Source organism: Peromyscus californicus, unplaced genomic scaffold, assembly GCF_007827085.1.
Source record: "Peromyscus californicus insignis strain IS unplaced genomic scaffold, ASM782708v3 Scaffold_8__1_contigs__length_139910024, whole genome shotgun sequence".
Classification (NCBI taxonomy): domain Eukaryota; kingdom Metazoa; phylum Chordata; class Mammalia; order Rodentia; family Cricetidae; genus Peromyscus; species Peromyscus californicus.
The window spans coordinates 68070924-68097875 of NW_026294606.1; the positions used below are offsets into that span (position 1 = coordinate 68070924).

Consider the following 26952-nt stretch of genomic DNA (forward strand, 5'->3'; position numbering starts at 1 on the left):
TAGAATGTGTATATCATATGGGCTGTGTGGTTTGTGTATATGTGTGGTTTGCATACTGTATGGGACAGAAGCACACATGCATCATATATGTGGTATGTGTTAGTGTATGCTGTGTATGTGAAATGTATGTGTTGTGTGTGAGGAAAAGTATGTCTGTGTCCTTTGGTATCTCTGTGTGAGTTATGTGGTATATCTTTAGTACGAATGAGATGTATATGAGATCGATATGGTGCGGAGATGAGATATATTTTGTATGTGTGAGTTTGTGCTTATGAGGTATATCTGTGTGTGGTGTGTGTTTCTCATGTTTGTGTCCCCATGTCACATAGACAGCTGTGATGTCACCAGGTTTTGTTTTTTTAATCACAGGGCATAAAGAAGGAATACTACTCCAACTTTTACAAACAGCTATCAGTTACTGTATAAAGGGTTTAGCATTTGGGGCCAGAAAGATGGCTGATTGGGTAAAGGCATTTTCCACCAGCCTGATAGTGACCCGAATCTATTCAGTGGGATGCACGAGGAGGAAGGAGAGAATGGACACAGGTGTGGCATAAGTGTGCTTTTCCCACACATAAAATAAATAAAGACAGAAAAGCAGAGTATAGAATTTAAAGGGTGCACAGCTACCAGCCAGCCAATGATTTCAGAAAAGACACTGAAGGAGGTAATTATACAGAATGACTCACATGAGTTTACTGTGAATTTCCTTTATCTCTTTACTGTTCCCACATGTAGCTGAAAGTTGATTATTCTCTCAATAAGAAAACAAATGGGGAGAATCATCAGTTCTTATTATGAGTGACCTCTTGCTAATATGCTTGTATCCCTGCAACTTCAAAACACCGGCATTGTGATTCCAGTTCACAAGGCTTGCACTTCAGTGAGGTCATGGGAGTTCTCAGACACCACAGGGAGCAGGGAGGTGTTGGGGGGGGGGGTCTTTAAAGCTACACAAGAGACACAATAGCCCTGATGCACTAAGACATTTTTAAAACTTCAGTTTTAATTCACATGGAGGGCTTAGCTGCTTAGAGCCACAGTTTTTCATAATGAAGATAATCAAATATCAGCATTCATTCAACAAGGTGGCAACAGACCATTCTCCCTCCTTTCCCATCTCTTGGTCCCTCTTCTCTCTCTCTCTCTCTCTCTCTCTCTCTCTCTCTCTCTCTCTCTCTCTCTCTCTCTCTCCTCTCTTCTCTCTTGACTCTCTTTCTTCATCTCTTCTCTTTTCTTCTTTCTCATCTCTCATCTTTCCTCTCTTCTCTCCATATATGTTTCCATCTCTGCCTCTCAAGCCCCTTTGTTTCAGAAACTAAAATGAAACTCTGAAGCTCAATGATGGTCAATTTTCCGTAGTTTTGCATTTGTTTCTTTCTATTTTTTAACTACGTGATGACCCACAGGTCTCTGCCATCAGTAATAGGAATGTTTACATTACAATCAATATGTCCACATACATATATATGTGCATTTTAATATTTGTTACCAATTATCTGTTTAAGCTTTGGGCATGATTGCTCACATTTCTAGATAGCTCTGATGTTGAAATAATAGTGGGAGCATCCTGCCTCTCAGAGTTGTGAGGATTAAACTATGAAATGCTTGTATAGATCCTGGTACATAGTATGGAGCTAGAAGGTGCTGTAAAAATATTCAAGTTGTGCACACATTCTGTTAGATATTATATTCAGTTGCTAATGTCTAATTTGACTACTTATTTTTGTGAACTAGTATCTCCAAATTGCCATACTGTTCTTACCCCTGTGTTGCTGAAGAATCCATTACAGCAGTTTCAAGTAAACACAACACTTTCTCAAACTGTTATCCCATTTTACTGAGTCTGGTCAAAGGTACACCATGTTCTCTGTGAAAGGGCAGTATGTAAGCTTGCTCATTTATATTTATAAAACCCTTGAGATGTTTCAAGATGAAAGAATGGTATTTACTGTTATTATTGCCATCTAGCATTTTTGTCTGTTCTATTTCTGTGACTTAAGTAGCTACAGATCACTCTTTCCAACATCTTCAATGTGTAGCATGAAACTTATGTCTCAAAATATTAGAGTACTTCAGTGTGTAAAGTTCTTAGAAACATGTTGATTTAATGTTCTGTATCTGTAGACTATGCTGTTATTACTGTCTAACTATCAAACTCTTTTAAAAGGTGCCTCTTCATTTATGGTTTAGATATTTCCCTTAAATATAGGAGTCAGAGAGTTAGTAATTCTGATGCCTGGTTGCTTATTAGAAGAATTCAAAATGCTTCAGAATGCCTTAAAGTGCTTGCACATCATAAGCCACAGAAAGAAAATATTGGGCTGAAGTCAATGTTCTTTGATATTTCTACATAGCACTTTCTTATTTGGCATTGTAATGTCATATTGGAGACAATTTGCTGGTTTATTTGCAGCAGGTATAATTGAAGACTCTACATTGCTTTTCTCAGAAACCCTATTATAAACAGGTATCAACAAACAAGAGGATGAAAGAACAGAATCCATGGTGGTTGAGGTTATATTGCTAGGTGGTAAGGATCTGGGACAGGTGTTTCCAGGCTGTTGGTGTTTTCTTCACAGCATTAAAGAAAGCTCACAACAATTTGCAAAGCATCAAGGAAACCTTATTCAAATCAAAATGGTAGCACAAATTAGAAAGGAGTGCATTGTCAAGATTGATGGTAGGCCACAAGATTGGAGGTACTCAAGGGTCATTGTTTGGGACTTCTTTTATGAGGTTCAAATGAAAAAGAAGTTGGGTTGTCAATGGGTATAGTTTGGGTATAGATATTCTGCTTGACAGATTAAGTTATGCAACCATTTCTCTACTGTGCACATCCCTTCCTATAATGCATCTGATTTTAATTATATGTATGCTCAATTGTGCATAGGTATTAGATAAGTAAGTAGGGTATTCTCTCTAAAAGTTCACTTGGGAAGACAGTTTTACCGGCCTTAGTACTTATGTACCGCGACAGTTCAGGCCAGATCAGCCCTTCCATTCTTAGACCTGCACATCTGTCTAAGTTTCATGGTCATGGGACTAGGTAAAACTTTCTTAGAGTGGGGTTTGTACACAGCAAAATGCAGATGAGGGTCCTAGATTGCTAGCTACAGTGTTAGAGTGGGCTGTGTGCATATAATATGTGCAGGCAAGGGTCTCAGACTGACAAGTGCATCATGTGAAGGGTATGTGCATAGCTCAAACCAAGCAGAGCCCCACACTGCTAAGCTATTCCCTATGCTTTTCTGCCTCAGAAGTACTTCATTTGCTTTCAGCTTCTCTTTATGTAATCAGAATTTTAAGCAGACTCCTCAGAGTGGAACCCTGAGGAGTCATGCAATTATACACTGTAGTTTATTCCTGTAACAACAAGGGATGGTATGTTTAGGGAGCAGAGATTATTCTTGTTTACATATAGAATTTACTCTTGCATCTTTGAAGCATGGTGACAGTACTCAAATTTTGTTTCAAAAGGGGATATGGCCAATGGTAGATTGTTCATTCCCCAGTGGATTGTATACACCCATGTACATATGGGCTATACTAATTGGGCTCAGGGAATTATAAATAACAATTAAAAAAGAGAACATGAATCTGTGAAGGAGATGACTAGGACAAGTTGGAAGGGAGTGGTAGGTGGATATGATCGATGTATATTGTATAAATATAAGAAACTTTCAAAGGATAAGAAATTACAAAACCTAAGTTATTATGAAATATTTTTCAATTGCTCCAATGATATTCCTCTGAATTCAATAAGTGGACATATGAGAGCTCCTGAAAACTTGATTAATAGATTTTTTTACAATTGAATTTTTATTTTCACAAATACACATTGATAAATTTTCATGAAAATCATAACAAATAAAATGTCTTCCTAGTGTCATGCTTTGAAATGTTATTAGTAATCCTAACTATTTTTACTTTGGTGAAATGATCATTAAGTCATTGTGTTAAACTATAAACAAAGGATTTATAAAAATGTCATTTTGGTGCAAATTTTATCTTGGGATCTGGAATTGGTTTCATATCGTCTTGGCCAGCGATGAAAAATTGAAATTGAAGGTCTTGCCTTTGGTCTCCGACTGGTTAAGTGTGAAGCTGAGAAAGTTGGACCAAAGTCGGAGGTGCCAGACTAGTGCTTCCAAGGATCAGGACCAAGAGTCACATCAGTCAATTTGTTTTCTTATCATCTGAATGAGAATGGCCCCCATGGACTCATAGGTTTTAATACTTGGTCCTAGATGGTGAAATTATCTGGAAAGGATTAGGATGTGTGGTCTTATTGGAAGTCGCGTGTCACTAGGGGTGGACTTGGATGCTTCAAAAGACTCAAGCCATTCTGAATCTTTTTCTCTGCCTCCTGCTTGTGAATATATATTCTCAGCTACTGCCCCAGCACCATGTCTGCCTGCCTGCTGCCACATTCCCCACCATGGTGGTCATAGACCCCAACCTTCTATAACTGTAAGCCCAAATACCTCTTTCTTCTATAGGTTGCCTTGATCATAGTGTCTTATCACAGCATCGCCTATGGTGGTTAAGCTTGACTTGTAAGTTTGAGGGGATTTAGAATTACCATGGGAATAAATCTCTAGGCAAGTCTGTAAGGAGTTGTCTAGACCAGTATAACTGAAGTAGGAAGATCTACCCTAAGTGTGGGTGCTAGCATTCTGGTCCTAGGGATCCCAGACTTAATAAGCAGAAGGAAGTGGCCTGAGCACCAACATCCATCAGCATTTGTGTCCTCACTGTGGATACAGTGTGACCAGCATCCCCTGCTTGTTCCTACCATAGTGACTGTATCCCCTAGAACTGTAAGACAAATAAACCCTTCCTTCTTTTGGTAAGTTTTTATCTGGTATTTATGTTGAAACAATAACTCATAAATCACCTTTATTTCCATTGTAAGTCTGGGACAGTTCTATCAATGATGTGCTGAAGAGTGAGGTTGGGCAAATGGTATATTTCCCAAAGCCATTTATGTTTTAAGTGCAATCCCTATAAAAAACAAACAAACAAATAAAAAACCTCAACTTTTAGGCTCAAAAACACAATCCTAAAGTTAGCATGAAATTAATTGCAAGGGACTATAAATAACAAGAATATTTAAAAAAACAAACTTGAAAAATGGTAAAAATAAAAGAATCACAAACTTCACATTTCTTAACAATGTTCTCTTTGGATTATTTAACATATTTCAGAACTAGAAAAAGGTTCTGACTATGTAAGAAGTAATATCCCAAATGCTACTGTAAAATGACTTTGTGTGAATGTTTCCTCCAAATGTAAGGCAGCGGATTACCTGTGAGCCTGAAATGATAAGAGAGTGCTCAGGGGCTGGAGAACAGTTACTGTCCTTTTCAGACCTGGGTTTGGTTCCCAACATACATCAGGCAGCTCTACCTGTAATTCCAATTCTGAGGGGTCCAATGTCCCCTGACTTTTATGGATACCTGCATGTATGTGGTACACAATAACTCACACAGGCACACATATATACACATAAATATATGTTTAAGAATGTACACAAAACTGGGCATGGCGGTGTATGCCTTTGATCCCAGAACTTAGGAACCAAAGGCAAGCAGATCTCTCTAAATTTGAGGCCAGCCTGGTCTACAAAGTAAGTTCCAGAATAGCCAGGAGGACTACATAGAGAAAGTCTGTCTCAAAAAAGAATGTACACAAATATTTCACTAAATACTGTACACATCTTAGGAAAGTTGTTTTTCAGGGAATGTGTATGTGTCTGTGTGTTAGAGATATAGAAACTATTAGACAGAAATCATAGGCTGTGAAACTGAAGAATAATCCACTACCAGTGTGAGAAATGTAGCAACAGAGTTAGAACTGAAATTTAAAATTAACTCTGTGACTCTAACAGCATGAATAGCATTTTATCATGGATTGCCTTGCCAATATGAGTTGTAGAAAGAGTTAAAATTAAGCATAATGAAGGCACCTTAGCAAATGCTAGGAGCACATCTATAAAAAGATGGAATCTGGATTAAAAAGACTGGTTTGTTTCACTGTTTATATAAACTGGCATTTGTTCCAGTCATTGCAGTTGAGATTAGTGTTTGCTTAATTGTTATAATGATTTTGATGGTTATTTACTACATATTTGGAGACAGGAAGTATCTTTTTTAAGCCTCAGTTTCCTCAACTATAAGAAAGCCTCCCTCTTCTCAGTACCAGGGGACGATCGCATGAGATAGTTTATGCAAAGCAGATTGCCTGGCATAGAGAAAGCAATTATCAAGCACTAGGTCCATAATTCAAAGGCCAATATGCTATTGTCTAAATTATCTCAATGAGGTTTTTGTTCAATAATACTTTTACATTTTTTGTGGCTTTTGGTGGCAGATAAAAGCAGGTTTATTAAAATGAAGAGTTGAAAAAAAAAAAAAAGAGAAACTAAACCTGAGCCCCCTCCTGAGCTCCAAGGGATGCACACAGGCACATCCTCCACATGAAACTTTGTGGAGTTGAAGATTATCGTAAATGGTCATCTCCAAATAACCACATTCCTCTTACTGTTTCTCAGGCACATAATGTTCAAGTTCTTTAACCATCTACAAAGACTCGGGACTGAAACTGGGAATGTGGAGTTCTGCATTTTGACTGTCCCTGATTCATTTGAGGTCTTTATGTCTTGACTTGTTCTCCTTTCGTTTATGTAGTGAAGGAGCGATCCAGTTATCCCCTAAGAGCCAAGTGAGAAGGGGTACTTTTGTACTATTCTGAAACTAGGATTTATAAAGGGATTAAAGATGTATTTTATGTGGGCTGGGAAGATGGGTCAGTGAAGAAGATGGTTCAGAGGGTAAGAGCACTTGCATAAATAACTGAGTCCAAATCCCCAACAGCCATGTAAAAACCCAGGCATGGCCATGCATGCGCATGACCTCAAAGCTGTGGAAGACAGAGACAGCAAGACAGCTGGGTCTTGCTGGCCACTGGCCTGGTTCCAGGTTTAGTGAGAGACCTTGTCTCAAGGGAATAAGGTGGAGAGTGATGAAATAGGACACCCACAGTGTTTCTCCGGCTTCTGCATGCACGGGCCCATGCAAACCCCCAACATGCATGTGCATATATATCAAACACAGACATGTGCACCCAGACATATTATGATCTTTCTCCTTTCTGAAATCACTTTATTAGTGGGGATTCTCCAAGTTAGCATCTATCATTTAAATCCAAGGAAGTAAATAATCATCAACAGCAAAATTATGAAAATCTAGACTGCCAATTCGAAAGGAATTTGAAGGTACTGATTTCAAAGCTCATAATATGAAAGGAGAGAACAGACTTCCACCACACATTCATGTAAGTATCCCTTATCAACACACGTATCATGTACACACACACGAAAAAAGTAAATAAATGCTTCTTAAAATCCTGAATTATCTCTGCTCAGAAGAAAAATATCTTGAACCTATATTTTAAAGTTAAAACAATGTTGACAACAATCTTCTACTGACAGTCTATGTGTATGTTGTAAAACAACATATCTGTTAGCAGAATAGAAATGAAAGTTTATCAGAACAAAAGATACAGTATTCAACATTTTACCCCTTATTCATCTCATGGTGGGGCATGATGAAATTTCTCAACATTTTTAATGTGCATATGCCATTTTAGGATTATTAGGTGGATTAAATGAAATAATCTACTTTAAGAGCTTCTTACAATGCCTGGTAGGATTTGATAAGGGGTGACTATTGTGAGAATACTTGAGTAAATACATAATTTAAATGCAGTTCTCATGCTGTCATTGTTCACATAGGATTTCAAAATTAGAATGCTATATTCCTCTGGAAGTACTTAGTGAAGTAACAATACATAGAGCAACCTGCATGTGGAATTCTATCCAAGCCAGCTTGCTAGCTCAGCTAAATAAAATCACATGACTACTACCAAGGAAGTGGTAACAGAATGAGAATTGTGACATCAGTCCTTGACTTGGGAAGGCAACATGCTGAGTCCCACAACTTCATCTCCATCGAGGCTTCTATGGAGAACATTACCCTTTTCCATATTCTGTGAAGGCAGCTTTCTTTCGTAGTGTAGCTCCCTAGAGGATGGGCTTGTTGGAGAGGTTTTCTGATTTTTAGAATTATATTCAGTTGTGTGTGTGTGTGTGTGTGTACTTGCATGTGTACCCTCACGTGTTAAAGTTGTAGGACAACTTTGAGGAGTCTGTTTTCTCCTTTCACTTTGTGGGTCCCAGGCATAGAACTTGATCATCAGGATTTGCAACAAGTACCTTTGCCTGCTGAGTCAACTCCTTGGCCCAATTTTTCTGATTATTGGCCATTGAAGGTGCCACAAAAGATAAACACAAGAGGAGGGACCAATTCAACCAGATGCTTCCTTGTCTACAAAAACCATTAGAGGGGTCAGAATTAAGCTTTGCTGCTTTTACGAATCAAACATCTCTTAGATGGGATATTTAATCACTGAGTGACCATGATCCCATTTTATGAAGATCTTGAAGGCTCATTCCTCTTTTTGTTGCTAATGACTATCACTCCTGGTGATTTCTTTTCCTATGTGTTTTGTGATATTGGAGGATGCATAAGAGCAGTCCATGTCATTGAATTAAAGGCATGACCTTGTACATAAGCTTTTCTGATATGTCTGTTGATAGCCACAGGACTAATGCCATATGGCTAGCTAGAATCACCCTGTCCTGTTAGATTCTGGTGTGGTGATAAAACATCCTAACCAAAGGCAACTTGGGGAAGAAAGCATTCATTTGACTTACACATTCAGGTCCCAGTCCATCATTGAGGGAAGCCAGGGTAGGAACCCAGAGGCAGCAACCATGAAGGAACACTTTGTACTGGCTTGCTCTCTGCCTTGCTTACTGATGCATGCTCAGCTATCATTCTTATACAGCCCAGGCCTCCAGTGCTAGGGATGGTGTTACCTGCTTTGGTCTGGACCCTCCCACATCAATGATCAGTCAGGACAGTCTCTCACAGACATGGCCATAGGCCAATCTTATATGGGCAGTCCCTCAATTGAGACTCCCACAGGTGACTCTAGGATGGATAAGGCTGACAGTTGACAGGCTCTCTGGGATACACCCTCATCTCAAAAAAGAGGACACCTCATTTAAAGGACTCTTCACTCAGCACTACTGAAGCACAACCTATAATATCTGCTCTCCTGTCATCTGCAGCTCAGGAAAAGACTTCTTCCCACCTCAAGTTCTGTATCTATAAAAGAGGAAACCCCAAGTTCCAATGCTGCTGTGCGGCTGGGGACACATTGTATCAGAATGTGTGGAGGATCTGATTAGGGAAAGTGCTTATGTAACAGAGGAAAATAATTAACTTGTCACATCTTTTCTTTCCACAGGACTTAAGTAGATTCTTGTACAAAAGGGAGCCATAGACCAATAACACGGGGGTGGGGGAGGTGGGGGGTGGGAGTCTTTTTTTTTTTTTGCACCTCTTTGTATTCTGATTCTTAAAAATTATTACATTTATTTATGTGAGTTGTTGTTGTTGTTGTTGTTGTGTGTGTGTGTGTGTGTGTGTGTGTACATAAGTGCCACGCCACAGATGCATGGAAATCATAGGGCAATTTGCCAGAGTCAATTCTTTTTACCACCATATGGGTCCTAGAGACCAAATCAGATCCTCAGGCTTGGCAGCAGGTGCCTTCCCCCATTTGGTATCTTGCCAGCCATTTCTCTTCTATTTCTTGGTTCTGAAATGTAGAAAATTTTAGACTGATGCCTGCAACAATAGCCTAGAGTGATCATGAAAATTTAATAACATTGACCAACTTAATTTGTTCTTTAACTTATACACCTGTATGTATATGGGTCTATGTACAGTATACAAAATGAGACACTAATTCTATAAGATGTATGATAAACATGGGAATTACAAAGAATTTTAATTAGAAATATCTTCTCACTAAACCTCAAAATCTTAAAAAGCTAGATTTGTCTAAAATATTTTACTAAGAAATTTATTGGTTAAAATTTATGTAGCTACTTTCTTTTAATATGTGCTTTTTAATTTTAGGAGACAATATTTTATAAAACTAAGTAAACTAGGTTTGTATTTTAATATTTACTTTATTTTTTGTAATGCATTTTAAATTCCTTATACATTCTATTATTTAATCTTTTAACCAAACGTGGGCCTAAAAATTATTTAAATAATTTATACTTAAACAGCCACCAAAAAAAGCAACTTAAGCCCAAAGTACCTGAAAAGAAATAATAAGAATGGAAAGCATTAGAAATAGACAAACTATATAGAAAATCAAATAAACCAAATATTGCCGGTTCCAAACATACATACTTTGTGGTGTGTGTGTGTGTGTGTGTGTGTGTGTGTGTGTGTGTGTGTGTGTGGTGTGGTATGGGTGTATGAGGTGGTTTGAAAGAAAATGGCCCCCAAACGGAGTGGCACTGTTAGGAGGTGTGATGTGGGTGTGTGCACCTGAGAGCACAAGGAAGCCAGAGGATGCTGTCAGTCTGTCACTCCTCTTACTCCTCTGAGACAGGGTCTCTCACTGAATCTGGAACTAGGCCGGTGCCAGTAAGCCCCAGACATACCCTGTCTCGGCACCACACAGCACTGGAATGATGGTCACATGCATAGCCAAGCTCAGTTTCTCGTGTGGGAGCTAAGTATTTGAACTCAGGTCCTCATCATTGCATGTCAGGTACTCATGCACTTAGCCATCCCTCCAGACCTAAATTTACACTTTAAAGGTATCACAAGTAAGTAGAGCTCCTCTCAGAAAACAAAGTTTTAATATCCAGAGAGTACAGGACAACCTTTTGGTTATATTGGATAAGAGAAGAGAGAAAAATAAAACCATTTTATCCATATCAAAAATCAAAAGAAGACATAACTACAGACTACAAATATAGAAAGGATAATAAAAAGAATATCATGAGCATCTCTATGCCAATAAAATATACAATCAAAGTTAAATAGAAGAATTTGCTAAAAGACACCAACTAAGAACCTAAATGAAAAGAAATAAAGGACATGGAAAAATATGAATATAGGTATAAATTCAAGTGTGTTTCTCAATAAAGGGCTTTATGAGAGAGGGTGAGGGAGAGAGAAAAAGAGAGAGAATATGGATGGATGACGAATGTCTTCTATTAAAATTAAACACAGCCAGGGAAATGGCTCAGCCTGTGAAGTAGCTCTTTCACCCCCAAGCATATAGACCTGAATGCAGATCCTCAGAACTGAAGGAAAAGCTAGATGTGATCCCTTGCATCTGTAAAATTGGTTCATGGGGTGCTCACTGGGCAGCCATCTAGCCAAATGTGAGCCCCGAGGTCAGTGTAAGAAGCAGTCTCAGAAGATAAGGTGGAAAGCCATAGTGGCAGGTAAAATGTCAGTCTGGACAGGTTGCTCAGTGGTTAGGGTCACTTGCTGCTCTTTCAAAGGCCCCGAGTTCAGTTCCCAGCATCCACATTAGGTACCTGGTAACTTCAGCTCCAGAGGATTCATTGCCCTCTTCTGGCCTCCATGAGCACCTGCACACAAGTGGTATACACTCAGATATAAGTACATACACATACATTTTAAAAATGTTTTTGAATTTTAAAAAGGAGATGTTGTTAACCCTCAGCAACAACACACTAAAAATAAAAGCAAAGCAAACACTAAGCAAAATAACAACAACAACACACACACACACACACACACACACACACACAAAGCCTTTGCTTATTGATGTTTTATGGAAACACAGGTTTGGTCTATAGAATGGCAGCAGGAAATGGGGATACTTGTTCTCATTGCCAATTGTCTGTCAGTACCCTTGCTTTCTAACTCAGTGTTTAATCTGCACTGAACTCTCTTCTTCCGTTCTCATGTGTTCTGTCATTTTGCATAGAACATTTTCCCCTGTTCTTTGAATTGTCACCCACAGTATTTTGCAATCACATTTGTCATTCTGTGACTGTGTCTTCTTGACTCTACTGAGTGCTTTATAAGTGCATAAGGCATGCCTTGATCAGTACTGTTCTCCCTATAGCCCTGGCCTATAGTAATCTCTCTCTCCCTCCCCCACTTGTGCCCCTTCTCCTTCCCCTCCCTCTCCTTCCCTCTGTCCCCTGTCTTCCTCCTTTCCTCTGTCCCTCTTTCTCTTCCTCCTTCCATATATACAGAGCAGATACAAGTTTATTACGCAATGACATATATTGACAAAATTTCTGTACTTCATAGCTATTTAGGAGGCTAGTCCCATTTCTTTCTTTCATATGCATGTGTGGTGGGTACACTCCCCCATGTGAGCACATTTACAGGTAGAGGTTGTTAGCCTTATTTTTTAACTTATCGTCATCATCATCATCACCATCACCATCATGTGGAGGTCAGAGAACAATTTTGTGGGTTCAGGTCTCTCCTTGCACCTTTACATAGTTTTAGGGGGTCAAGCCTAGGTAACCAGGTATGTGTGAGGAGTGCCTCTAACCACTGAGCCATCTCCCTGGCCCAATCACCTTAGTTTTTATTTTTCTTTCTTTTTTTGAGATTTTTTTTCTGTATGCCTGAGAATTTGATTATATTTACCACATCTCTGCCTGGTGCCCAAGGCCAGAGGAGGGTGTTGGATCCCCTGGAATTGGAACTAAGGTCAGTTGTGAGATATCACATGGGTACTGGGATCTGGACCTGGGTTCACTGTAAAAGCAACAACTGCGTCTAATCTTTCATACAGAGCCATCTCTCCTGCCCCCCCACTCACTTTATATTTTGAGTCAGGGACCCCCACTGAACCTGGAACTCACTGTTTGAGTTAGATTGGCTTGCCATCAAGCTCTAGAATCTGCCTGTCCCTGTCCCCAAGCACTGGAGTTATAGATGCTCACCACCATGTCCAGCTGGGGCTGGGGATCCAAACTCCAGGCCTCTTAGCTTATGTAGAAAGCATTTTATCCACTGAGCCTTATTTTTTAACTTATCGTCATCATCATCATCACCATCACCATCATGTGGAGGTCAGAGAACATCTCCCCAGCCCCTCAGTCCTATTTTGAACAATTATGTTGCTACAGACATCACAGAGTGCCAGTGAAGCTGTGCAAATTTGTCTCAACTCTTTTCATATGCTGGGACGGGGCCCTTTGAAGTACAGCAGACGGTTGATTGAGAAAGAAGCCGAAAGCTGGGACTTAGAAGGCAGTTGATTTCTGCCTTTGCCACCAATTAGTAATGAGGCTTGGTGCAGTCAGTCACTGTCAGCTCTTCAAACCCACTCTCCATTTCCACCTAAGGCTCACAACTGGGCCATAGTCATCAGTTTATCCATTCTAGCTAATGTCAGTGGGAGTGATGTGGACTTTCTAAGCCTGGCAAAATATACCTTACATACTTCCCCTTCTATCCCAACCCATGTTCCATCATCCCTTTTTAGCCTTCTCACTCACCCAGATGGAAATAAAAATGGCAATACTGGAAATCAGACTAGAAGTCATTTTGGTAATTAGTCATTCAAACCTTATGTTCAAATGTAAACAGGAAGAAGAACCACTTCTGACAGACAACTACCCCAATATCAGAGGAATCGCTTCTTTACAGTGCATCAAACATTTAAGGTTCACTCCTGAAGTTTGACTTTATCTCATTAACATACAATATAATAATATCTATCACACAGATAAAACAATATATATATATAAGTGATGTGGAATTATCCTCCTGTAGCTTGAGTTTCCCTGCCTGGCCCACAGTCAGGACAAATCTCTCTCACCTGCCAGTCCAACAGCCACTCAGACCTGACCAAGTAAACACAGACACTTATATTGCTTACAAACTGTATGGCCGTGGCAGGCTTCTTGCTAACTGTTCTTACAGCTTAAATTAATCCATTTCCATTAATTTATACCTTGCCACATGGCTCGTGGCTTACCGGCATCTTCATATGCTGTTTCTCATCATGGTGGCTGGCAGTGTCTCTCTGACTCAGCCTTTCACTTCCAGCTTTATTCTCCTCCTTGTCCCGCCTATACTTCCTGCTTAGCCAATCAGTGTTTTATTCATTGACTAATTAGTAACACATTTGCCATACAGAACATCCCACAGCACTTCTCCCCTCCTTTTTTTTTTCCAAAAGGAAGGTTTTAACCTTAACAAAGTAAAATTACACATAATTTGGGAATTTGGGCGTAGCTTCTCTTACTACTTCCTGCTGGAGGGGGGCGCTGTATCTTATGGGGACACAAAGAAAATTTTAGGATTATGGAATAATCCGTGAGGCTGTATTGTCTGAGCCAGTTGCCTTCAAACCATTCTGGATGTTGGATCATCTGGGCCATGGTGTCATCGGAGACCTTTCAGGGGGTCTTGACTGGTCAAACCTGATGTATCTTAATCTGGAACAAATCCATAGCCTCTGGCTTTCTGTGGGAACAAAAGCAGAGTCTCCTTTCCAAAGCAACATATCCTTATATCCAAATTTTGAAGTCAAGGTACCTTTAAAATATACATTTTGGCATAACTCAACAGCTTTTACAATCAAATGTTTTTCTGCAGTTAAAAATCCCAAAGACAACACAATCCAGATTCTCTGTGTAATATTCATCTTTACGTGGCTTATTTTTTATATTAATTTTACTGTCTCTTTAAAGACTTTATTTTTTAAAACTATGTATTTGTTTCTATAACTGTATATATCACCTTTTTTGTCTCTTTCAAGTCTACGTATATTTTACACACATTGTAAACTATTACATCTGAATCTGTCTTATTGTGAATCTATTGCTGTAAACTGCAGCAGCTGTGGCTGCTGGCTCCGCCCACCTCAGCTTCCCAACATGGTGGTGGTAGGTTTTCCACCAGCTCTGGGAGCTATCGTGGGTCTATGCTTTTATCCAAGCAGTGTGTAGGCCAGAAACCTCTCTTTTTGTTTTGTACCAGCAAAGGCCAAATCCACCACGCAGCTTAATGTGCCACTTGCCGAGGCCTCATTCCCACCATACCGCAGGTCGAGCGCGCACACTAGGAACCCACTAGTAGCTCAAACCGGCAGCTGCCGCTCATTTGAGAGAGACAATTAGGAAGCTGTTTTTAGCTCCGTTTTAGAATCTTTTCTCAGGTTTTAGGTGGAAACTCTTGCCACCACGTTGGATGCCATTTGTAGCTTGAGTTTCCCTGCCTGGCCCACAGTCAGGACAAATCTCTCTCACCTGCCAGTCCAACAGCCACTCAGACCTGACCAAGTAAACACAGAGACTTATATTGGTTACAAACTGTATGGCCGTGGCAGGCTTCTGGCTGACTGTTCTTACAGCTTAAATTAATCCATTTCCATTAATTTATACCTTGCCACATGGCTCGTGGCTTACCGGCATCTTCATATGCTGTTTCTCATCATGGCGGCTGGCAGTGTCTCTCTGACTCAGCCTTTCACTTCCCAGCTTTATTCTCCTCCTTGTCCCGCCTACACTTCCTGCCTAGCCAATGGCCAATCAGTGTTTTATTTATTGACTAATTAGTAACACATTTGCCATACAGAACATCCCACAGCATCCTCCTGTACACTGTGTGAATATATGTCGCTATGATTGGTTTAATAAACAAACTGACTGGCCAATAGCTGAACAGGATAAAGTTGGGCGGGAAAGCCAAACTGAGAATGATGGGATGAGGAAGGGCAGAGTTAGAGGAGTCGACAGCCAGATGCAGAATGAGTCGGTACACAAAATGGGATAGAGGTAAAAGCCACAAGCCTTGGGGCAGCACATAGACTAATGGAAATGGGTTAAGTTGTAAGAGCTAGCTAATAATAAGCCTGAGCTACCAGCCGAGCATCTGTAATTAATATAAGCCTCAGCGTGTTTATTTGGGAGCAGGTAGTTGGGACAGGGAAACTTCTGTCTATACATAAGTCCTTAACACAAAGTTTGACACCTCTTTTGTAAACAAGAGTATGTATTGTTGTGTAACAAGATTCAATATGAAGTCAATCAGATGTCAAATGAGTGTGTTTTGTGAGCTGAGAAGTCTATGCAAATATTGGATACCCCAGAATCCTTTTTGTTGGGTAAATCTAAGAATTCATGAAATTTAAATTCTGGGAAGTCTTTTCTAAGGGAGAGAAAGAAACTTTATCTTTTCCACTTGCCCATTTTAGTTTTGGTCTTTCACTATGCATATATAAGTCTTTTATACTGGATTTGCTCGAACTGTAATTTGTTTTAACATTTTATAATTCAGGGCCTTCATTTAATACTATAGTTTCAAAAACAGCCTGAGTGTGACATCATGGAATCCATCATAGTAAATTAGGACTGTGGTCAGCATAGATGTATTTTATGCAGATGCTATTCAAAATGGCAGAAATCCAGAACTTTGAGGTGAAAAAACAGTCTCAATAAAATGAGAAATCACACATGGTGAGTTCCTTTCCCCAAAAGCGTTGCTCCAAGGTCTTAAATGTAGTCACAAATCTTCTGTTGGGAAAGGAGAGGTGAAGTAATTGTCATTGCCAAAACTCGCTCTTAAACTGTTCATTTCCTTGATGACCAGTGTTCTTCCCCGTGACCCTTTCCTCATTTCAGAGCATGCCCAGAATATGCTTGTCCATTACAAAGGCTAATGAGCACAGGGACAGTAACCAGCAGCTTGGAGAAATCAGTCCTCTGCATTTGAATGCCTCCACTACAATAAGTCCAGTCAGAATTGCTGGTGTTTCTTGCATTTCTGTAACTTTTGATATGAAAAGGTTTTACTTACCAAAAATGTTCACTTTCACCTTTCACCAAGTCAAAGCATGTGAAAGATAAGAAAACTGGCCGTGATAGGAGGCATTTCATGATGACTAGGATGGGTTTTCTAAACCTTCTTACTCTGTTTTTGTTCTGATTTTGGTCATTTAAAGGAGTCACATTTTGTAATTTTTTTATTAGACAACTTTTACAAGCCAGACAAAAGTCTGCATGGTAAGCTGTATTGTATGTTCAATATGTGCTAATTAAATTAGCATGGGTTGTAAAGGAAGAATCACTGTTCTCATGGGGCTCATGATTAAGTAAGTGTTGTCTTCATGAGTTTATACAACGTTTTAAAACACATGAAGACAGACCATTCATTATTCATCAATTTATCTATGTAGTATTAAGTTTTTCTAGCCACAGTGCACTGCAGATATGGAGCGCTGTTCTCAGTCCTAGGGATAAAATGTGATGACCCCAACTGCTGCCCTCAAGGAGTGTCTGCCTAGATCTGGAGGGAAACTAAAGAACTCAGTACTACAAATTATACAAAATGAATATATCATTTGACATTTGAACATTTAATCAAAATTTCCAAAGTTCATCTGACATTTTGTGGTCTCTTAAAAATCTGATGAAAAGATAAGATTCTGCTTCCCAAATGGCCATAATTGAAAGAGAATGACAGATAATCAATGAAGTATCCACAGGATATTAGACCAATGTCATGGGAGAACACTACATTGCATCAAAGTTTGAACTGTTTGTTTGAGACAGGGACTCCCTATGGAACCCAGATTCACAACCCTCTTGCCAAGATCTGGGATTACAGATGCATGCTAACACACCTGCTAAACCCATAGTTTTATAAAACTGCTTTGAAGTTCCTCACTCATTCATTCATTCGCTCATTCATTCAATAAACATACTAATTAGTTTCTAAAGATGCACAGCACTGTAAGGCCTAGAGGGCCAGTGACCTGACCTGTGTTGGCTGTGGTCATTTGGAGGCATAAATAGCCTCTTGATTTGTACTTTATTAATTACACATTGAAAGAACTTGGAGTACAATTACTGTACCCTGAGTGTACCCCAAGTGACAACTATGGTTCCCACAATACAGAGCATCTAGTATAGTAGATGGAGTGCTGTCCCTGAGACTTAACAGACTCGAGAAAACTCACCAGTTTGAATAAAGAAACAGGATCAAGAGAGTGATCATACCGTCAGCACACTGTGGGGTGATTGTAGACTTTAACTGGAGAGCTTTCAAAACAATTTCTTTCCCGTTTTCACACATATACATGGCATGGATAGACATAAATATAACAATATTGCTGGTTGTCATAAATGAACTTAAACAAACCCAAACCTGCCAGAGTGCTGGGAAGCTTCTGTCCGGCCATGGCTGTAAAGCAGAACCTCATGCCCTAAACCCACAAACTCTGCTGCTGTGGGATGGTCTGTATGTCAAGTGTGTTGCTGATTGGTCAATAAATAAATCACTGATTGGCCAGTGGCTAGGCAGGAAGTGTAGGCGGGACAAGGAGGAGAATAAAGCTGGGAAGTGGAAGGCTGAGTCAGAGACACTGCCAGCCGCCACCATGACAAATAGCGTGTGAAGATGCTGGTAAGCCACGTGGCAAGGTATAGATTAATGGAAATGGATTAATTTAAGCTGTAAGAACAGTTAGCAAGAAGCCTGCCACGGCCATACAGTTTGTAACCAATGTAAGTCTCTGTGTTTACTTGGTCAGGTCTGAGCGGCTGTGGGACTGGCAGGTGAGAGAGATTTGTCCTGACTGTGGGCCAGGCAGGAAAACTCCAGCTACACTCTGCTCCCTGCTTTGTTGCTGTCTGAACCAGGTCACCCTTCTAATGAGGTAAATAACTGTAAGCGGATACTTCAGTGCTACTACTTAACATTTAGTAAGATGTAATTAAAAATGGCATCAAGACTGAAGATTAGGAAAATCAGTGGCACTTTGTATATGCTTAAATCTTTAAACATACCAAGATCTGTTTTTTTTTCCTTTTTTTTTCTTTTAAGTTACCATACACTGACTGAATCCAGTGTATGGTAAACATCTGCTTAATTAAAACATCTCAGTTATCCTTAAGAAGATTGAGTGCTGTATTTCATCCCATAGTCAAACACAGTACAAAAAGTTTACCTTAGTAAAAGGTCTTTGTATGGATTGCAGCCTACACGACTATTATGTTTTGTAGCTACAAAATGATTGCTACCTAGAAAATTTGTGTGTAGACTTTCAAGGGAGTTAAGGTTGTCAGACCAGAAGCCTCTTACAAAGCGAAAAGCTGTCATATGAGGAATATTAGAATGGAAAGTTATTCTTTTTCTTTCCTCTTCCTCCTCCTTAGTGTCTTTGTTTTTAAACTGAAAATTCGTACAATATATTCTATTTATGGTCCCCCCTCTTCCATCTCCTCTTTATCTCCCCACCCATACAATTCTAAACATTCTGGCTTTAGCCACTTTATAAGTATTTCAGGGTCTTTAAAAACGTGCCCCCCCCTTTTTTTGTCTTAAGGGTCACAGTAAGACTTCTCAACCATGTAGGGGAAAAAAATCCAGTCTGCTAGCAAAGAAGTGCTACTAGCAAAGAAAACAAAAACAAAACATGTCGCCACAAACCAAAAAGCTAGGGCGCAGGTGTAGTGGATTTGAGCCAATTGTCATCTCAGGACCATGTGGGAGAAAGCCTTAGTTCCTCAAAGGCGTTTGCTTTCTAACTCAAGTGCTTTCACTGATGCTGTTTGCAGAGACTCGGGAGTCTGTCCACAGCCTTTTCTGAATCATGGAGACTTTCAGTTTAGAGACCAACTCTGTGGATCTTTTCCCTCCCTTGGTCCCCGGGAAGAGGAGGTGAGCTGAGCAGCTGGGCCATTTACCTCCCCAGGGAGCCCCGGCTGGCTTTCGTGGCTTCAGAAACTTTCCAGCGCCGCCGAATGCCACAGCGACTGGCGGCAGCTGAGTCGGAGCCCACGCGGCCCGCACCTCCCGCGAGGAACTTTTCGGAGTGGCGGTGGCTTGTCACTCTCGCTTTCCGACGCGCCTCCCCCTGGCTCGCGCTCCCGGAGCGCCCTCCCTCCTGGCGGGGACCTTCCCGGGAGACCGCCCGCCCGGCAGTCCGCGTCTGGGCCGCTCGCTGGCCCCGAGGCCCCAAAGAGCGTGCGCCCCTCTCTTTGGCCACCCAGCCGCGTGCCGGAGCCACCGCCTCTAGGCTTTGCAACATGCTCCAGCCGCGTCCCGCGCACTGAGAGCCGCCGATCGTAGGGCGAAGAGGAGCGGGGCACCCGGGGCGTGGAGGAGGGGACCCGCCGCCTTGGAGCCGACTTTTCGCCGATGGTCCAAAGCGACACGTCCAAGTCGCCTCCCATAGCGGCGGTGGCGCAGGAGAGCCAGATGGAGCTGCTGGAGAGCGCGGCTCCCGCGGGGGCGCTCGGAGCACAGGTAGCCACAGCGCCGCGCTTTCTGCTGGCTTTGTGAGCCTCCGGGCTCCGACCTCAGTCTCTCCCGCCGCCTCCTTTCCCGATCGCAGACCTCGCCTCCCCCTCTTGCTTGGGTCTCCTGCGCCACCTCCTCCCCCATCCCCGGGCTGACCGGGACCCTGCCCCTGCGCGCCTTCCCCGGCTCTGCTCCGGCTTCCATTTTTTCTCTGCTTTCTGAAAAGCCAGTGGGAAGGGGCGAGGACGACCTGCCGCTCCGCCCCGGCTTCTCCCGGGCCACGCCGCTCGGCCGTCCGCGCCCCTGCCCGGGAGAAGCACATGGAGAGCCATGGACCAGGCGAGCGGACTGGACCGGCTCAAGATCGTGAGTCCGCGCGGGCGGGAAAGGGCTCCGCATCCCGCAGCGCTGTTTCCGGCCGCTGCCTCTGGTGGTCTCCGCTAGGAGCTGGGCGGGGAGGTGGGATGCTATGCGGGGTCGAGGTGGGCGTGGAACCCCCTGCCTTGCCCCCGGAGAGCAGCCTCTACCCCCCTGGGCTCCTGGGGCTCTGTGCCACCCAGACAGTTCAGCTGTCCTCTTGCCAGGATTTGCCTGGACCCCCTTGTTTCTTTGCTTTAAGAAGAGAGCAGAGAGTTAGGGGATGAGAAAGTTTTTGTTTCTGTTTACCCTGAAATGGAAAGCCATTCTAGCTGCTCCTGGGGAACCTTCTCTGATGAGTATTAGTGGTTTCTGGAAAAATTCTGTTCCGCTGCTCGTTGTGAAATTAGAGAAGTCGGTTGTAGGCGTCGGGTGTGATAAGGTAGCTTTTACATAAGGCTTTGGCAGGTACAGTTGGGATTCCAGACACCCCCAGACCTAGGCTGTAAGGAGTCCTTCAACTTTTATTCTTGGGGCAAAGCCTTCAAACCTGACACTTGGGCTAGTTCGAGAGTGCTGGGAAGAGACTGGGTCGAGTCCAGGAGAATGCTTCTCCTCTGCTTCATGGCTTTGGCTTGCTGATTTCAAACCCACGCTTGCCAGGTTGTAAACTGTGATATGTGTATACATAAATAATACATAACATAAAATCCACTGGGACGAGTGCTTACTGTGTAGTAGTGGGGCGTACCGAGAAAGCTCACTAATATGTTCCCCTTGCTCTGGGAGTATTTCTGTACTGTGACAATGGTAACCCATGTATATCATTCAAACTCTATTGAACTCCTCCTGTGTGTTTGTGACTTTGCACGGGTGCACATTTGCATGCCGCTGCTCATTCACATGTGCGCTCATGTGTGTGCAGACCGAAAGGTTGTGTGTGCTGGGTCAGAAGGTGAGTTGCAGAAGGCCAGTGGGTTCTCTCCTTCAGCCATGTGGGTCTCAGAGTTTGAACGCAGGTCCTAGGGCTTCCTGCCTACTGCTGTTACCTGCTGAGGCATCTTGTTGACTCTTTATTGAGCTCTCTTTGACCGCTGGAAACTGCATATTTTAACATAGAACGCACAATTTACACCGATTAGAGATGAGGGGAAAGCATGGGCCGTCTAGACTTGTAAATCAGAAATCCATTTCTATTTGGTAAAACAGGTAGGCTTCAGTCTGCCGGGGCTGTTGGCTGACAAGCCTAGGGGTGGACCTGTAATTAGCCAGAGCACTCCCAGCCAGATTCTGCCAGAGGATCCGAATTTGAACCCACAGAGCTCACGTTTGTTTTAGGCTCCTGATTTTATCATGATACTTGCTTGCCAGCTGAGAAGAGGTAAAAGATGTACTCAGAGACTTCAGCTGTGCAAGGACGAAGGGCTTGAATATTGAGAGAGGAAGGTAATTGAGGTGTCTCTTCTCTTTGAAGTTTCTTTAGGTATTTTTTTTTGAAAAGTTATTATTCTTATGATTAAAAATAGAAGTTTTGAAATCTTGGCAAAGTTAGAGCTGATACACTAGGAGGGAAAAAATTGACTATTCAGGTGAGAGTACTAATTTATCCAATTATTTCTAATTAAATGTAAGACAACAAATACCCAGTGTATAAATTGGAAGTACTCTAATGTGGACAGATAGAATTTTCTCCCTTTAAATAATTTATATTCCTGTAGTTTCATGAATGGCAAAAGAGACATTTGTGTGGGTGGGTCTATTAGAGAATGCAGTGAGTTAAAAAAAAGCTAAAGGTCACAAGTCGAGTTATCTGCAATACTTGTCAAGGGAGGTGGCATTTGAAAGGACACTTGAAGGGTGTGCTAGATTTCAACAAAAACTTTGAAAGACATAATGGGAGCCACATGTGAAGCTATTGTAGAAATTCGAAGTCTTCTCTGTAATATGTATTTGTAATCTCTATTGTAGATTAGCATGGGCAGGATTAACTTGGGTAATGCCAGGCAAAGGTTCACAGGGCTATTTAAAGTCATATCTTGGAGACTTTGAATAACAGAGATCTGTGGGAAGGGTTCAGAAAAGGAGCCATACGACAGCTCACTGAACAGATCCAAGGAGAATGTTCTCTAGGATAGTTTGGAGTGCAGAGGCAAAGCTGCAAGCAGGGGAGGTTAATGGATATTCAACAATTTGGGCAAGAGTTAGTAATGTCTACACTCAAAGAGATGAAAAGGCCATGGCTACGTTAGGTCGGCCTATGACCATCAGACCTTTCACAGACCAAGCCAGGAGAATTAACACATGACTGCACTGATATGGGAAAGAGATGAAAAAGGGGAATGGATTTTATTAATACATGTATGCTAAGGAAGGTTTAAATGTTCATCTTCTCCTGCTTTTGGGGGGGAGTGTTCCTAAAAATGAAATCAATGTTGCCTCAACTGTGTTCATCTCACGTGCGTTATGTGAGTGCAGAGTTGCCCTGCTTACTTTGTATCTGGTAAGTTCTGGCGTCACGGGGCCCTGTGAAACTTGGCAAACCCTTAAACTTTTCAATCTCTGTTTGGGTGGAACAAACTGACTCTAAATTCTACCCCAGAAAGAAGGCTGCCTTGGGAGTATCTTCCCCTCACCGTTTCCTATTTCTATTTCTTTGCCATTCTCATTTTGTGTGTGTGTGTGTGTGTGTGTGAGGGTCGGGGTCATGTTTCTATTAATGAAGGTGCTAAATAATAATTCTTCCCTGAAATGTACAAGTGGAACCTCCATTCACAAATAAACTTCTCGGCCATCATTGGCTTCAAGAGTCAGTTGCTTCTTCCTTCCCCTCCCCCCATTTCAGGATTACTGTTTTCATAGGAGCAAAGTGAAAGATAGATCCACAAACTCTTAATCATTTATTTTGCCTAAAGAGATGGGATACACTTATCCATTTGAGCTCTGCTCCCAAGGGCAACACCGGGAACAAAGCAGATGTGTTTATTACATGAGAAGCACAAGGTCATGTCAGTACAAATCTTTAAAGTTCTGATTTTACCAGATTGCATTGGCTTTTAAGTAATGGCTGGATAGTATGCGAGCATATCTGGAGGCAGAAAGTCAAGGTTTTCCTAGAGCTCTTCAGGCTACAAATCTGATGGTCTACTATATTAGGTGTTAGCTCCCTGTGGCCTCTGGTCACTTGATATGTGGCTAGCCCAACCTGAGATATGCTGTGCATCTGAAACACATACTAGGTTTCAAAAACTCACTGTGCAAATAATAAACAGGACACATCTCCATGAATAACTCTTAAACTGAATACATATTGAAGTGATAGTATTTTGTTTTGTTGAGTTAAATACAAGGCATGCATTGTTGTAATTAATTTTCCCTGTTACTGTGGCTACTAGAGAACGTGTATTACACAGGTAGCTCACATTCTTGTTGAGCAGCATGACTCTAAACATTGTAGCTGGTCCTTCTCTAAGGCACGGGAAAGCTCCTGGGAAGGCTGGGTGGATAGGAAGCAGATGAGAAGGACTGGAAATAAGACAGTGACTGAAGAGGAAATGGACTGGAAACAGAACAGGCACTCTGCAAATTAGGCCTCAAAGAGCCGGTAGCCAGCCAGCATCTCCAGTCACACCTGACAATGAAGGACAGGGAGCAGAGGGCCTGTTTGTTTTGCTCCTAGCAACAGATCCCAGCTGGTTCCGCCCCAGCCAGTTCCCCAGCTGCCTTTCAGCACACCATAGAAACACGGTCTGATCATGGCAACATCCTGGCCTGCTGTAGCAAGGGGCTTTATCAGAAATGAGTGGCAGCCTTCCTTCCATAGCTCTTTAATCAAGTTAGTCCTGGCTCCCCAGAAACACACTTAAGTCCTTGCTGTATGTAAGTCTTGTCTCCAAATGCAGTGGCCGGGTTCCCATGCTGTAGGGGTTACTAACTAACGATTGGTTCCTTTCCTGCTGAATGGCATTAGTGTGAGGGCTTTGGAGAAATTGAAAAATCATGCCAATCAGAAATTTGGAGTGTGTTTTTGGAATTCCAAATATAATATTTGATATGAGGTTTAATTATTCTATGAGTTTGAGCCCTTCCTTCCGCTGTTCTCCACATCCCCCCCCCACCCCCGCCTCCAATTTGTGGGGCTGGGGACGGACTCTAGTGTTTTGCACATTCTAGGAAAGCACTCTGTTGCACATCTGTATCCATAGCCTAGCTTCCCATTTTACAGTTTCCCTGTTGCTGCCTTTGACTCCAGTGTAATGTACCGAATGTAGTCTTGACTTTTTCTGCTAAAGTTTAGCTGAATATGTTAACCCTGTGGAAGAGGGGAGTAGAAGAACTCTTCAGCTTTGTGACACTCAGACATGTCTGTGTTCTACTAACCATGTATGTATAAGTACTGAATATTGGAGTTTTTTTTTCAATTACAGAGAATTACAATTATTTATGATGCTGCTTAAAGCAATTGAGCCTTTCTCAGGAATCCTTCCAAGTCTGGCATTGTGAAAAAAAAAAAAAAAGATACATCCTGTCTCGGCCTTTCCCACTCTTCCTTCCCTGTTTAGGCCCTCACTGGGTTAAACCTCACTTCCAGGACAAACCTTTTTTTTCCTGCTCCACCTGCCAGACCTCACCCCAAAGAGCTGTACTGGCATTGCCTCCTGATTCTGCTTTTGTGTGAGCTGGATCCACATGAAAACCAATTGTATTTCCCTTTTCCTAAGCAGGCAATCTCAGCTACTTTTCACCTAGTAAAAGACCTAAGGACTTTGTTCACCATCAAGTGCCTGTGAACAAGGGTGCTTAATGGATCCCTCTTGAATAATTTCGGTCATGTTAACATTGTTCCCAAGATGAGGAAAATCTGAAATTCAAGGGATGAATGTCAGCATTACTAATTGAGTGGAAGCAAACTAGTTTTAGGCATCAGCATTTTGTCCATGGACAGCAGTTTGTCACATAAGAGCCTCAAGCACACACATCTTTCTTAAAGCTGTCCCCAGGGGCTGCCATGAGAACTTTGTTTGCCCTGTTGAAATCCCCATAATTAACTAATACTCCCCTTCACTCATTCGAAAGTAAGATGTTAGCTACCTCTGCAAACATGAGCATTTATCTGCTGCTTTCCAAACAAGCCTGTTTTTGAAAATTAACCAGTGTTGCCGATTATTCACACGAAGCTCGTACTCAGATCACCACATATTTTGAGTATCTTTTAAAATATGTTTGTGTAAATTTCTTAATTTTGTTCTAATTTCTGAAATCTTCGATGGGTTTAGACAATTTAATTATGTGCCTTTCCCTCACTATAATGACACAGTTTAGTTTTATGTAGCTGCATGTCAACACCATTCTGAGTATAAATGAGTAGCTGTTGGGGCATTCCAAGAAGGAGTCAGGAAGAGCGTGTGTTTGGCAGAGTGTGTGGGTAGCCTTTTGCACTCCAGCCAAACTCCTTTCTTTTCCCCTTCTTCCTCCCTTCAACCGGGGCTGCTCTAATGCTTAACTGTCTCAAATATTAGGCGTCATACACTTGCTAATCAGCATTGAGAGACGATTGCTTATGCAGATAGCTGTGCCTGAAGTAGAAAATCAAGGAAATGCTACTTCTTTCCCAAATATAGTTAACTAAATATTGTTTCGTTCTTATATGTCCTCCAGTTGGGGAGAGGGTTCCCCCTTTTTATAGTGTCTTCATTTTAGCCCTAATTTTCCAGGGTATAGAGTAATTTTAAAGAGCAAGCCATTTCAGACAAAATGGACTTAATTTTAAATATGCATTGGGCTAAAGGAAACTATTATTTCTGGACAGATTCTTCCATGTACATAATAGGTTTTAGACTTTTTTCACTTCTTTTTTTTTTTTTTTGGTTTTTCGAGACAGGGTTTCTCTGTGTAGCTTTGTGCCTTTCCTGGAACTCGCTTTGGAGACCAGGCTGGCCTCGAACTCACAGAGATCCGCCTGGCTCTGCCTCCCGAGTGCTGGGATTAAAGGCACGCGCCACCACCGCCCGGCGACTTTTTTCACTTCTATTACTCTGTCTCATTCTCCCTTCTTCCCAAGAAGTCCCTCTCCTTCTTCCTTTTTGTGTGCACGCCTCACAGAGTTGGTTAGGACTGACTGTGTGAGCCTGGGTAACTTATCAGTGCTGCAACCCTGAAGAAAACGACGCCCCTCCTTGAACCACCATTAGGTATCAACAGTCCCTCAGAGAAGGATGGGGCATCATGAACCCTCCCATTCCAGGACGGAATGTTGATGGGCCCTGTCTTATGCAGGTCTTATGCAGGCAACCACATCTGTAGTGAGCTCATGAGTGCTTCTTCACTAGGTTATGTTCAGAAAACACTTTTTTTTTCCAGTATGCCTCCTGAACCTCTGGCCCTTACATGCTTTCTGCCTCTAATT

General features: G+C 41.8%; 1 protein-coding gene across 8 annotated transcripts in view; it reads left to right on the forward strand.

Moving 5' to 3' along the window:
- Positions 1-26952, forward strand: part of Cacnb2 (calcium voltage-gated channel auxiliary subunit beta 2) — a 434620-nt gene that overhangs the window by 51401 nt on the left and 356267 nt on the right. For 4 of the 8 annotated variants that reach the window (XM_052729661.1, XM_052729665.1, XM_052729658.1 and 1 more), the window contains exons 3-4: positions 18481-18606; positions 19508-20198. In XM_052729661.1, coding sequence (XP_052585621.1) covers positions 20091-20198 — 108 coding nt within the window. In that variant the 5' untranslated portion in view covers positions 18481-18606; positions 19508-20090. Of the gene's footprint in view, positions 1-18479; positions 18607-19507; positions 20199-20232; positions 20559-26952 lie in introns of those variants that run through there. The other 4 variants (XM_052729663.1, XM_052729669.1, XM_052729659.1 and 1 more) reach the window with 3 other exon arrangements.